Genomic DNA, 14541 nt, shown 5'->3' with positions numbered 1-14541 from the left:
GGTTGGCATAGCCAGCTTCCCTGGTGAGTTTGATCATGATTTATGACTACAATTTGACCAGAGTAATAACAAAAAACCAAGCCCCCTTTGACACACTGAGCCATAGACCTAGATTACGTCTCAAAACTGATCTACCTCATACAATTTCCTGTGGAAACATGAGAAACATCGCCTTACCATACCCACCACCACTTCAGTAAAACTTCAAACATATCAAGATCATGTTCGAAGTAGGCAGAAAGACACAATCACCTCTAACACGATGCCTCCAGAGCCAGAGAGGCGCCACCCAGACAGCATGGGAGAATTCAACTTGGACCAAGATTTTACCATGGCGGCGCTTCCCTACGAGCTGTTCGACATTGATCACTACCAGACGTATCCTCCTCCAGGTGATGAAGACACATATTCTTTTGACACTATACCAACATTGACGAACCACACAAGTCCAGTGACATCCATGGATGACCTGGAAGAATCCTTCCGACAGCCCACAGCTAGCCACCCATGGGAGGAGAATTTCCCTGGAGCTCATCATTGTGTCCACTACCCGGAGGCTGATCTGAACCAGTCTTTTCTCGACCCGAAACAGATTTCTTCGCCTTTCAACTTTACTTCAGCAGGTCCCACGTTTTTGTCTGCATCGACTGAGGGGGCAGTGGGTACTGTAGAGCCACCGTCGACAGCCAGGAGACCCTCGACTGGGGTTCTAGCAAAGCAAGCGACACCATTGTATTGCCACTCATGCCAAATATCATTTCCTCGCCGCACAGAGTTCAAGTAAGCACATTCTCACCAAGCCAAGTCAACACAGGGACATGTTTGCATGTGGGTCTTCTTCTCAGCTGATCTCAAGTTCGCCTTTCTGCAGTAAGCACAAGAAGTGGCATGACAAGCCCTACCAAGTAAGCAACTTCCAATGCCATTCCTGTCCTTTTCTGGGTTGTCTCATGAGCAAGCATTGCCCAAATTGGTGCTCCAAGAGAGCAGGCTCAGACAAATCACTTGAAGGAGCTGTTTCAAACTCATTTATTTACTCTACTGGGCAATTGCTAACACATGTTGTAGTGCAACAATTGTACCTACAGAACCAATACCACAAGGGATATCAATCGCCACCTTGAGAGCTGCCAGCCGGATAGTCATGGAAAGCCAAGGATCCGGTGCGATTTTCTAGACTGCCAGAGCACGTTTGGGAGAAAGGACAATCTTGACAGGCACCAGCAGGACTGCCATGGTGCTCCGCGAAAGAAGAAGAAGAAGAAGAAGCAATGAATGATTGGAGGCCAAAGGCTTTGGAGTAAAATCATCAGACCCAACCAAATTGCAAGTAAGGATATCCCCCTTCCCCCTTCCCCCTTTCCATGGAAGGATACTGGTCTTGAGATCCTATTCACAGACAACGACTCGAATAGAAAGCCTTGCTGATGTCCCCCGAGTATAAAACACAACCTCGACCGAACCAGTGCATAGGAGCTCAAGCTCCATCCTGCCAGCGAATATATCGTTTTGGCAGGCGATTCGAATGACGGATCCTGACGCCAAGTCAAAATGTGGATGGATCGTCACGATTGGTGTATGTAACGAGTCACGATTGATGAATACTTCATTTACTTTCCATGGTTGGGTTTTGTCTGGGATACATGATTCTTTTCCTATTTTGAGCTTCGCACGGATTCTGGGCACGGCGCACTAGTATCAAGAACTCCATTCAACAAGGAGACGAAGTCTGACAATTGAAAACCTCGCTTCATCTGCATTTTGCACCTCATGACCTCTTTTTTGTGAAGTCCTCATCTGAACACACAGGGAACTCAACACGAAAGGAAGAGTATATGTCGTCGAGCTTCAGTCCATGTACTGGATAGTAGATGGCCCAGCGAGGTGACGAGAAACAACTTGCAAGGCTTCGGAGCAAAGTCACTTCGCGGAAAGTGAACACATACGAGTGAAAGGATGTAAATGATCATGTTCAGCGGGAATCTATGTCCATGAAGAATGCACTATGTATACCCTCTCAACTGGATTAAGTCCTCCGCTCCTTCGCGAGACACTCAAGAGACTTTGGTGCAGTTCCATCCGATACTTGATCGGTGGTGCAGTCATCAATCTGATTCCTGTATTCCTCCCCAAGTCCATTAGGTTTTTTCCCCCCAAATCATTTCGTACTATTATTCAATTCATTAAGCCACGATGACTGCTACCGTCATCGCTTCATCCAAACCGCAAAAATTACAAGAACATGGCAAAGATAGCGATGACAAGACCGCCAAGGGAGGCAGTGGTGGTGCGCGAAGATCCGCTGGAGGCAGGGGCCGAGGTAGCGGCACTGGTGGCAGCAGTGGAAGAACCAGCAGTAGCCGATGTGACAGCCGTAGTCTTGCTGGCCGAGGCAGAGGCACTGGCGCTTCCGGAAGCAGTGCCAGTAGGAAGAGAGGCAGAACCAGTTGCCGAGCCAGTCTCAACAGGAGTGGAGGCGGTCACAATTGGGGTGCTGATGGAGGCGGTAGCGACCGAGGTAGCTGTCTGAGGGGGAGGGACCTGGATCTGGCCGTCGCTGATCTGGCTAACGGGAGCACTGGTCGGGTAGTAAGAGGTGACGGGAACAGCGACCGTGGTGGTGATGACCTGGGGCTGTCCGTCGGTCAGAGCAGTGACAATGGTGGTCTGAACGACGGTGGTGCCAACGACCTGGCCATCACCGATCTGGCTGGCAGATTCGTCCGAGCCGCAAGGAATGGCAATGATGGAAACAGCCTCGCATTGCTCAGCCCAGTCCTCGTTGTACAAGTTGTAGAAGTCGCCAGACAAGCAGCGGTAGAAGGTCTTGTTGCTGCCAAGAGCAAGCAGGTTGTCCTCGCAGACGGAGAAACCGCTGGTGTAGATGGCGCCAGCTTGAGGAGGTCCATCGAATTGGAACTGGAAGTTGGAGGCGATGTAACCAGTGCGGTCTTGAGAGTCGTAGATGGAGTCGTCCGACAGCGACAGGACGAGCACTCCGTTGGCTCCACACTCAGCGCGCTTCTGTATAAATTGTCAGTACGTGTAAGACGATTCGCTCGGCCACCAGACTTTGGTGGAACGACCAGGGCAGATATCTTACCTGGACATCAAGATCCCGCTTGGCGTAGGTGACCTGGGCAACGGTGATCTCGAAGTTTCCATCGAAGCTTCCCGAGCAGCCATCAGGAATTCCACCTTCGGGGGCGATCTTATCCGTGACACCCTGAGCGAATGCAGCGCCAACGAGGGCGAAAGCGACAGCGGCGGACTTCATCTTGTAAATGCTGACAATGACGATGAAACTAAAGAGATGCAATGCGATTGACGGAATTAAAGCAACGAGGCGTGCAAATGCAAACAACGATAGTGATGTCCTTTAGCCAAAGCGAACACAACGACAACAAACGACTATTCCGGGGAGGAAGGGAAAAAAAAAAGTGGATAGCGTTTGGTGAGGATGGTGGCGGCGATTGGGTCTGCTTTGGATATATAGCGAGTGGAAAGAGGACAGCTTCTTCTCTCAACAACTTTTTGGGAAGGAAAAAAAAAAGACTCGACAGACTTTTTCTCTCTTGCTATTGCGCGGCAATTGCGATGGATTGATAGACACGGGAAGGAAACAAGAAGGGAGGAGTGGAAAGGAAGGGGGAGCTCAAGGTTGCGGAATATATACCATATGTATCTCGTTGGGAGTGGGAGGGTGGACTGAAGGGGAGGGGGGGGGGTTGAAAGACATGAAAGCCCGCCAGCCAACCCGTACATAGCCAGCTACCTACCTACCTACTTACTACAAACAACAACATAATAACATCAATGCATGCATACATTAGTACTTACATTGCCTTTGCCTCCAAGCGAAATCAATTCACAGTGTGCCGCCTTTTTTGCTGTTTGTTGTCCAGGGTCTCTGGTCTGTCCGTCCCCACCCCCCCCCCCCCCCTCCCTCCCCCCCCCCCCTCCTCCCCCCAAATCCAGGTAAAATCATCCAGACCGTAATAAAAGAAAGAAAAAAGGTGTACATCCATCCCAGTTCCTTTACCTACCAGAACAGACCTGCCCAAGGCCACCGGCCGAAAGTACATTACTTGCATGCCTCACATGCAACAATGTACATGCCAGCCAGGCCAGGCTCTGCTTTGGCACCTCCTTGTTTGTCTTCCCAAGTCAACAAGTCCATTCCTGGTCGTCCTCATCCTGCTATCTCCCCCTACCTAGTCAGTTGAACACGACATATCACGACCATATCTTCCCACCCATCCTACATTACCCACCCTCCTCTTCACATAATGCACCGAAGCTACTATCGTTAGCGTCTACATGAATTGACCATACGCAGGCCACCAGCCAGCCAACGTATATATCCTGTGCATAGGGAGCACGTACAGTACGTACGATAGATACCCTACAAACAGCCAACTAGCTAGCGAGAAAAACGCTTGTGTTGATGCCGGCATACATGGGAACCTCCATAGTATGTAATGCATTTCCCGGTCCCTCGCCTCCCTCTCTCCCTTCCCTCCCAATCCAACGCATGCAAGGCCCAACCTCGACTTTCTCTGCCCTCTCCAATCTGCCCAGCTACAAACAGAATGGATAGACATTGTCCGTGTGTGACAAGGAATCGATCGGCAACGGGCGCCCACTCCTGCTAGATTCCCTGCTTGGCTGCTTGGCGTGGTTGGGGGTGGGGGATTGCTTCCCACTTGTGCCTAGTGCCGGTCGTCGGGGCGAGGATCCCATGGATCCATCTGCCATTAGTGTAGGTCCTGATAGTGAATATCACCCCTGCTACAGCCCTCGAATGTCCCATTGCTTCAGGGCATTTTCACTGCGCTAAGACGGCAACTGCTGCAGGGGGTTCAGGGCGCTATAATGGCCCATTGGATTTGGCATGCACTCTAAACAGGCCTTTTTGGGATCAATACATGCACGCCCACTACTGTGGCTGCCGCGTTTCTTTCCCTTTCAACATACATAGTAAAGAGAGGCAACTTTTTTATACTTTCTACTTATAATTTGCAATGACACATTTTGAAACATGAAAAATATTTTTTCTATTCCACAAGGCTTACTTGGGAACACAGCAAAACTTGTCATAAGATCCAATTTGACACATCCGGCTCTCTCATGCGCATGAACTATGATGCCTCGACTGTCATGATGCATACGACGGAGCAAGTTTCCATGCTGTTGATGTCTCTTGTGTTCTTGAGCCTCCCTTTTTGACACAGGTCATCAATGACTCAGCACACAATCCGTCATCCCGTGTCTGCAATTCAAGGCCCGATTGTTTTCTCCTTGAGCCTCAAGGTTCGTGCTATCATCACAATCCAAGCAGTTGGGCCAGCACGGCAATCAACGGGTCCCAATATTTTCTGCCTAAATATCCATCTCAATGCCTGACCAATCATTTCCACCTCGGCTTGGCATTTGAATTGTTGGTAAACATGTGTTTTTGTACTTTCGTAGCATGTTATTATATCAGCATGATCAACCAAGTCAAATCTGCAAAAAAATGGAATTGGGAAATAGATTGGTTCATAGTTTCTACTCTTCGGCTTACATGCCATGTCGTAGCACAGATAATCACTGGCCAGTGGGCACATCAGGGTTACTTGCAAGCTAAGTGGCTGCTGTACTTTAGCTATCTCGAGTCTATCTCGTGCCGAGTCGTGACACGTTGAGATCGATTTGATGTCTGGTCTAGGTAACATGAGGATTAAAAAAAGTCAATTGACACGACCCTTGCTTGCGCCTAATGATCACACGCTGCAGCCTCTCTCTCTGGCTTTGGCTGGAGCCCCTATTACAGGTGGTTCGAATTGTTCCCGCGGCGTCTACATATCTGTCACAATTGTGTTCGATCTTGGGTACAATTTGGATAGCTAATACATGCAATCGTCCACATTTCTCCAACAGTGCAGGCGACTAGGTAAGATTGCACCCTGCTGAAGGCACGCGAGCCCTGGAACAATGACCCAAACACCCGTTGTTGTTGATATGGAAACCTTTGAGGCAGTGCAAGTAATGGCAAAAATGCCAGACTACCATGAACAAAAATTGGTCATCTCAGACTGAAACGCCAATGCGATGATGGGATGGCATTCTTGCAATACCGATGACCATTTTTTGTTTGTCGGGTCGTCGGTGCTTCTTCACATGCTGGCGGCCCACTCTCTACTACCCTACCCGAATCCACAGCACTAAGTGGACTGACTTTCTTTTTGAGAGTTGCCAGCGATCAATCGATGCCGACAGGGATGGATTGGATCAGCTCTCCAGCTCTACCCCGTCAATTCGCAGACCGATGATCGACGGGCCCCCGCCGCCGCCGCCGGCAAACAGCACTGACCTCTTGGCTCCATACTTACGTATCCCACCTTACGATTTTCCCCTCCCAAGCTTCAGATCGACTTGTGATGATGATGGTGATAATGATGCGAGGTCGCGATCCAATGACTTACTGCCAACGGCCAAATTACATCGATTGCACCTGGCAGATTTCAAACCCTGCGGCAACGTACTGCAGGCCAAGCCAGCGGAAGAGCCCACTGCAGTACCCGTTCCGGAACAGATGCAGCAGCAGCGGAGGTAGAAGAAGATAGGGACCCTGGCCAGTATTCAGTATCATGACTTCTTCACCCATGACTGATTGGGTCGACCAAATCCAGCAACATTTGGTTCTTCCTCCTCGCCCCTTGAGTCGCATTTCTGACTCGGCTGCGCATACTATAGTACACCCGCTTAGCCGGTTTGCTGGGCCTCCAATGGGGAGACATGGAGGATTAGACATCACTCTTCCATCCCATGGTGTCACTGCACAATACCCAGTCATGGTTAATCGTTGTAGGCATCGAACCAAAGGGACTACCGGTATTCGTACAGAGTAGTAGGTATGACCATCAGATCATGCTGTCGCGCCGCCCTACTGCAACCAGCCTACGCTTTGCAGATGCATCTCGCAGCTGTCACACACCATCAAGGGCTCATGAGACTCGACATTTGACTTTTTTGGTTCATGCTGTGTTCTGCGGCTTTCTGCGCTGCCAAAGACCCTCGCCCATGTTCATTCGTGAGCCTTGTACGACAACTGCCCTTCGTATCCTGCTCTGATGGAGAAAAGAAGAGAGAAAAGAAGAAAACCGGCCAGTAGTGTAGTATTCACAATATTTTACCGGCCAGCATCTACTAGAAACCGGGAAGATGCAACCAGGATCTGTCAAGATCTGCGTGACGGCTCACTCGCTCTGCACCGGAAATTGGAACCGACTCTTATATCCAGTCGCTCGTCTGCTCCAGCTCCTCCGAAGACCCCGAACATCGGTAACGGCCGCAACTTTGTTGCCGGCCTCGTGGTCAAATCTGTGTGAAAACTCTGGCCTATCTGGATTGTGCGTCTAATGCGGCACAACCATCAGGTTGGACCGCATAATTTCTCGTGCTTGTACAGTGGTTACAGTTGAAATAACAGGTAAGACCCGCAACTTTAACACACTACAAGCTTGTCCTTCAGGAACTCGTGTCTCCCGAGCCGCCGGAATCAACCATGGGCTGGCCGTTCGTGATACATGGTCAATATCCATCAGCCACTAACCTAGTATACAAGACCAAGTAACCACTTGAAAACCGTGTTTCTAGCGACACACCACCTTTCCCAGGGCGTGGTGTGGCTGATGAGAGACAAGTCACACACGAACACGCCTGCACACACTGACCACCAAGAAAAAAAAAACATACATACTTGACAGAACCGTTTCAGATATTCCATGGATGGAGGGAGAGATACTCGTATGGAAACAGCTGCCAATCTAGGCGGATCTAGGCGGCTTTGAGGATCAAGTTTGACCACTTATGCAGGGTGAATGAAACCCCATCCAATAACAGTCACTAATCACGATGCAGAGGCAGGGAGTATATATGCAAGCAGGCCTGGGCAGCGGCGCGAGGCCAATGACACCTAGTCTGGCCGCAATTCAATTCTATCCAGCTAGGCCCTATGGTAGGAGTGCAAGACACGGCAATGTAGTGTATTGTTGATCAATCTCCTTTTCTTTACGTGAAACTTTTCTTCTTTCATTTGGCGGCCGGATCTCAACCTAGATCACGTCAAATATTTACAATTTGCCCCTACCCATAGCCTCCTACCACTTGCGCTACCCAGATTTTCGACGAGGCGTGAGATTCCAACAGAGTCTATCTCACTTGACATCGTATTCCCACTCTGACGGATATATCGATGGATCAGAGAGTAGGCTCATACTGTGTAGCTAGCCCGTGACCTCCAGGCAAGCAGAACTCGCCCGGTGCTTGTGCGATCGCGATCAAGCCCGCGGCCTTCGCCGGGTAGACTCCACAATAAATTGCCGACAGGGAACTTGGACCGCGAACCATGACATTTCTCCTCCTTCGGACCGTCGTGCCCACATCGCGCAAATCGCCTATCAAATGGCAGGCAGGGCAGGATGGTTATGTTATTTGAATGGACATTCAATTCTTCCTGTGTCAGCTAGTGGTGTACTGTCCGTGTCTATCTGCGCCGTTGCTCCATCATTTTCACCGTCCACCCCCAAAAACGGGGGTTTCTTAGTAAGGATTGATTCGTGACGCCGTTCCAATGATGTCACGACCTTTGTTGGTGTGTTTCGTATCGGAGAAGCGTCAGAGTCAGCATACACTGCATCCAACGCATCTGATTGGCATCGACAAAACATACCGGTCTACTTCGTACAATTTACCTGACTTGCCTACATACAACCGCACACGTGCAAGCACAACCCATCACGATCTGACTGGTCAATCACGTACCCCGGAATGTTATTTCGGCCACATATCTCTTGCGGGGCAAATCAGCTACGCGCGCACCAACATCCAGATGCAACCCTACAGCTGCCCTGGTTGGGAATGCTACAGTGTACATAGTACGCCATCTACATCCATCCTCATGCAGGAGGATCTACAGGAATGACTTTCCCTAAACAGGCCCAAATCCTATCTCTCAAGCAGTCTCAACAATGGGCACCGTGGATCCGCCCAGTACACATCCGTTGGAAGCAGAGCAGAGTCGCCCAGGCTGGACAGGCAATTGCCCATCGTTGAACCACAATGGCGTTACTACAAGAACCCCAGGTCTTCAAGTAATGTCGTATCTTTGCTGCCAAGCCCCTCTATTGTCAGCTTTGTGGTCTTTGCATCAATAGGAAAGTCATATTATGGTGTTGCCATCTCATTTCCAAAAAGAGCAAATCGAGGTCATACATATTCAGGCTGTCCTCTGTCTCGGGACTCGCTCGACGATTCGCGTCGCCTCAATTACACGAGCTGAAGATTTTTCCCCCTTCCCTCTTCACGCCCGTGTCATTTGCTCACAGTGTCATTGCTGGGTCTGTCGATTTCGCGGTGCATATATGGGATTGCTTTGCCGCTATACATAGTATGAGTTTGGATTTGCCTGCCAAGGGTGTCGCATCTTGTCCTTGCAACAAACAGATTTTGCCTTGAATGGACAATTGCATTTATCCAACCCGGTCGAGTCTCGCCGCCCCCAGGACCATATGCCGGTTTCCTAAGTGATCTTTGCAACACCAACCGTTCAATTAATTGCCCGTGCTATTACAAGCAATCTCTACCACTTGATCATCAAACTGCAGGCAAGTAAACTGGATGGGAAAGTAGACAGCACAAACCAGAGGCCAGGGTCGAAACTGGGAAAACTAAAACAATATGCCCGGCTCAGCGTAGGATCGCGGAAGTCCCAGCTGACTACTATCATGTACACAAAGTCTTTTGCCGGGGTTCCGTTCCCAACTGGCCGTTGACCTTTTTTAAACTTCTCATCCACCGTGGGGACTCCTTTTTAGCAATTGCGCACTTGTCATCCTGGGGAGGAACTTGGCAGCAATAACAAGCTTAACGGCGCACTGACACAAGTTATCCTGGGCTGTTGGGCTTGTTGCTGTTGAAAGCACGGACGGAGGGGGGGATGAGGGAGCTGGGAGGCGTTTCTAAAACTATTTGCCCTGGCAAAACACGTATGTACATTATCCTACGCGGTGTGTAGTACATAGTACTACTGTGTATTCAACAACGAGCAGGCCTCTCTGTGAGCCCGAGCCTCGTTCGAATGATGAACCGGGCGTTTATCGAAAGCCGCGTAACGCACTCTTGACGTGCAGGACGTGGCGCCAAGATATATTGCGCTAGCCGTGGCCCTCTTGCGAGAAGCACAGTACTGTGTGTAGTAGTAGTTGTAGTAGTAGTAGTAGTAGTAGTAGTAGTAGTAGTACGACACAGCTGGACCGACTTTTACGCTTATTGTCAAAAAACCTTGACCACGATAAGACTGTCTAATTGTCCCGGGTAATCGTCGAGATGGTCATGATGCAAAATCGCGCTTCTTCTTACTGGGTAATGGCCTTGTCATGAGAAATATTCCCATGTTTGGCCACGATTGGTGAGGTTCTGTAAGGCTGTGATGCCTTTTCTCCCAGTAATCCCAGTCCACTCCGAGAGATGATTATTGCTCGGTCAAGCCTACACCCGCAAATATAAAAGTCTTGATCGGGAGGTCGAGAACGCTAATTTGAACCTGTTTATGAGTGCTGGACCTATCTTATGCATCCATTACTCTTCAATCTCGAGCAAAATTCATGGCTATCAACTGCCCTGAAAGCTTGTCAAACAGTCATACGAAACACGGGTCTAGGGGATATACAAAGGATGTTTTCCATAATGAAGCCTCCAGGAACTGGGAGAGTTCTCAAAGAAACATCAAGTCAAGCTCACCGTTCTGGTATTGCAAAACCCACAACGGCGCCATCTTATGTATAGTAAAAAGAGGTTTTGGCTACAAAGGGACCATCGAACCTTATCCGGGTCTACGGAAGACATCGAAATACCAAATACAGAGAAGGCTCCTTGAATCTGAGGCTAGATTGAGTGGTTGAAGAACGGATAGCCGCACTGGTACTCAATATAGCGGGTTTGCTCTCAGCTCACCTCGCGCGCGCGAGCTGTAAACCACTTGGCTGCGTTTTGTAGCTCACTCATACACACATACACATACACACACACACTCTCTCTCTCCCTCCCTCTCTGTCTCTCTCTCTCATTTTCTACTTGAAAGGGCGCGCATGTTGGGACAGACTTGATACTGTGTACTTTGTGTAGGTATCCTGCAGAGAGGGCAGGCACGCCGGAAAATCGTGATAACTTGACTGCTACCTGAGCCAGGATTAGCAAGAAAAGGGCGCTTGGCCGGGGTGTCTTGCATTACCCCAATGCAGGAGGACTTTCGAAGGAGGGGAGGCAAGGGGAGAAAATGATCCGTGGGCTTCTTTCCAAATCGATTTTTCGCGCTTTCATTTTTTTTTTCCCTCTTGCCCATCCTGCATGGATCCGAGCGGGTAGTTTAGCTACAGTATGCTTGGTATGCTTGTTCCTGAATTTGAATGCTGCGCTACACTGTCCTTGGCATGGTGACCTTGCTTATCCTGGTCGTCTTTTTGACCAGTTTGCGGATCAAAACTGTTAAATGGTCGTGTAGCCGAGCCTAGTAAGATATCCTACTAGTACACTACTTTGGTAATGTGCACACACCATGTGAAAGAACAGCCGCAAGATCATTTGGCGTGAGAAACCAGTTGATAACTTGTTTTTTTCTCTCTCCCCCTTGGTTGCTCCATGATAAACCCACCCATCTTGTACTAAGGAGTAAACTACCTAGCCCAGGTCCGCTCGAAACGTCTAAAGAAGCTCCGTTGCGACTAACCGGCTTGTCTTCCGGGGCACGCGACTACACGGTAGCTGCTAGGTAATCATGAGAGAGAAAAGCGAGTCACGCTTAGTAGCAACTAATTTAGACCCGGCAGAGATAAGACTACTTTGGTAGTGGTCTTTGCAACGGTTTGGATATACGCGCCTTGGCGGGTTGCCATGGGGTGATTTCCTAGAAACACTTCTTCGTCACTAATTCGGGTATCCATACTGGCAGGATGAGGCACAGAAAAAATAAGAGATAAATGTCATGATCCGACATAACTTGAGAGAGGAGTCAGGCGCATTCTGATATTGCTCCTTTGCAGAGGCGAAGCAGTGGCTTTTCTGCCTAGATTCAACAATTGTCAAAATCGTTATGTGAGAGTCGCCTTCCAGATGATACCAGTGACGCAATGATGGCATGGCCATTATGCCAGGGAGAGTGATACTGCGCCGTAGAATGAGCCCCAGTCCCGCCGTCTAGGAGTATGCTCATTGTGGTAGATCGCCATCCTGCAACTCAATAGATCCATGTCGGAGATATTAGAAATTATTATGTCGCTTTGGTCGTGTTAGTTGATACTTTACTAGATTTCTGATCTGAAGTTGTTTCGTCGAAAAATAATGTGACATTCGTACACTTCGGGCGGCTTCCTTATATCGAAGAAGTTAAGCTGACCCTCACCTACACAATTGTATTCACCATGGAGGCAAGTATGAAAATCATGACATTTCTATTACGGTGAAGAACTACGGAGTGCTCACGGAAGCAAATAAATCTAAATGACCGTTCATTCAAGGTATGTACATGCCCTAAAAATCAACATGGTACGTGTTTCTTTGGTGTCCAATGCGTTAAGCATACTATAAATATACTCATGATACATTTATAACCATGATCGACCTCAATACAGCATTCATGATTTTGTGCTACATCACTATGATATAAATTCTAGCAAACAAGCTACGACGTTTGCCATGGAAGCTGTGTGATTGTAGCCCGGATGACACTTCTCGTGACATTCTACAGTAATGAGTGCACACGCACAATTTACAAATCGTGGCTAAAAGATAAATAGAATACGCTTGAGAAAACGGATAAATGATATAATGTGCCAGAAGAATCGTGTGAACCCTTGCCAACAAAACCATGACTTCAGACCACGAGAGCGATTTCATCGTCAAAATCTCTTTTCAAAGGTGATTTCAATGCTTACAAAATGGATGAAGAGTAGGAAGATACACTATATATCTTCATAGCATGAAGTTACATTCACACGACAATCAGAGCGCAAAAAGGTGTCGGTAAATGGAAAGGGCGACTAAATACCTTTTTAGGAGGATATCGCGGCCCTTGTGATAGTTGGGTACAACCACTGGCGTCTTACATATACGCGTTGGTTTGGTCACGTTGCAGTAACCGCCGCAATTCTAAAGGGAGGAATATATCACACTGACTGATTCATCCAAGGGTGACACCAGGAATTCAATACACTGCACCACCAAACGTCTAGGCTACGCAGCATACGATGATTTTGATGCTCGCTAAATATGGATGCTATATTGAGGAATCGTATGTACCTACTTAGATCTAACGGATAGCCATATCAGACCATTATCGCTGAATAGTGTTTTCAAAGGCCCAACAGTGTACGGAATAGCCAGTGGGAGGATTGGACTTGTATAAATGTGAGAGCTCCTCGGCCGGGTTGTATTGACCAACCATCCCGGATCATTGGCCAATTTGATCCGTAAATCGTTGATTACCTCTCTCGATTCGTCCCAAATCTTGTAAGCATGCTGATCCATCAGCTCAGAAACCCAGATAATATCGACCAGAGCAGACTTCATGTCGTTGAATGTCTGGATTAGCAGACAACGATTAGCCAGCATTTCTAGATAAACCTAGAAGAGGTAGTCCTCGTAACTCGGATTTCCTGTGGACATCATGACAAGCAAAGTGCCGATCCACACATCTAACCCAGCGGCCTGTAAAAGCTGTTTCAGACTTGGGTCGAGGAAGTGATGTCTCAACCTAGCAAGAACACCAGACAGCCCGCAACAACTTGCAGTCCCGCTGCTCACCCAGCAAATGAACACAAACATGCACAGTGCTGTCACATTTTCGATGGGTGATGAGGTTGATTCATTTCCCAAAATCCAGCAGGCCAAATTGCCAATGGTAGATGCAAAAACATTCTGGTTCTCCAGGGCATTCCAGGCGTGATCTTTGTGTGATCGAAGCCAGGCAAATGCATCATTGACCAGGCATTCGATGGAGTATATCAGATCGAGTAACGCCTCATTCATGCCCAACACCCTCACAGGCCACAGCCATTCGCGGTTTGAATGATGACGAGCTGCGGTGTTTGTAACCTGGTTTCGGGAGATTGCCAGGCCAGAGGCTGGTTTCTCCAAATAAAGATGGGATATTCTCAGAACCAGGTCGATCTGCATCCCCAGATATCGCGTGGCCTGGAATTGGAATGCTTTGCGGGATTATGCAGACTAGACGGCAATTCTGAGCTGTACATGCCCATCGTATGATGAATGACTGCAGGGCTTGTGACTGGCCAAGGGCAACAGCACCGCCTCGCATAGCCAACATCTGCCGCAGGCCAGCCAAGTGAGCCGCCCTCTGGGCTATGTCTGGTCGTATATGAGCTCCAGGTGCCGACATATGTAGTGGCTGCGCAGTGTCGGGGCTCACCGAGTCTCTGGCTCATGAGCTGGCGCCATTCGGAATACAAGTTTGCGTGATTGAGCCTGGCTACTTTCGCACGG

The 14541-nt window shown here is 48.8% G+C and overlaps 2 protein-coding genes across 2 annotated transcripts; one reads left to right on the top strand and one right to left on the bottom strand.

Annotated features, from left to right (window-relative positions):
- Positions 1–262: 262 nt before the first annotated feature.
- PFICI_10244 (uncharacterized protein) lies at positions 263–784 on the top strand (the record flags this gene model as incomplete). The annotated part of the gene is made up of 1 exon (XM_007838825.1): positions 263–784. One exon carries the CDS (start codon positions 263–265, stop codon positions 782–784), a length of 522 nt encoding a protein of 173 aa, XP_007837016.1.
- Positions 785–2232: 1448 nt separating this feature from the next.
- On the bottom strand, positions 2233–3277 carry PFICI_10243 (uncharacterized protein; the record flags this gene model as incomplete). The annotated part of the gene is made up of 2 exons (XM_007838824.1): positions 2233–3024; positions 3104–3277. The coding sequence occupies 2 exons, from the start codon at positions 3275–3277 to the stop codon at positions 2233–2235; spliced, it is 966 nt and encodes a 321-aa protein (XP_007837015.1).
- Positions 3278–14541: the final 11264 nt, after the last annotated feature.

Source organism: Pestalotiopsis fici (assembly GCF_000516985.1).
Source record: "Pestalotiopsis fici W106-1 unplaced genomic scaffold PFICI_Scf_7, whole genome shotgun sequence".
In the NCBI taxonomy this organism is placed as follows: Eukaryota; Fungi; Ascomycota; class Sordariomycetes; order Amphisphaeriales; family Sporocadaceae; genus Pestalotiopsis; species Pestalotiopsis fici.
Note: the sequence above shows the minus strand (reverse complement) of the source record. Positions and strands in the feature narration are given on the sequence as shown.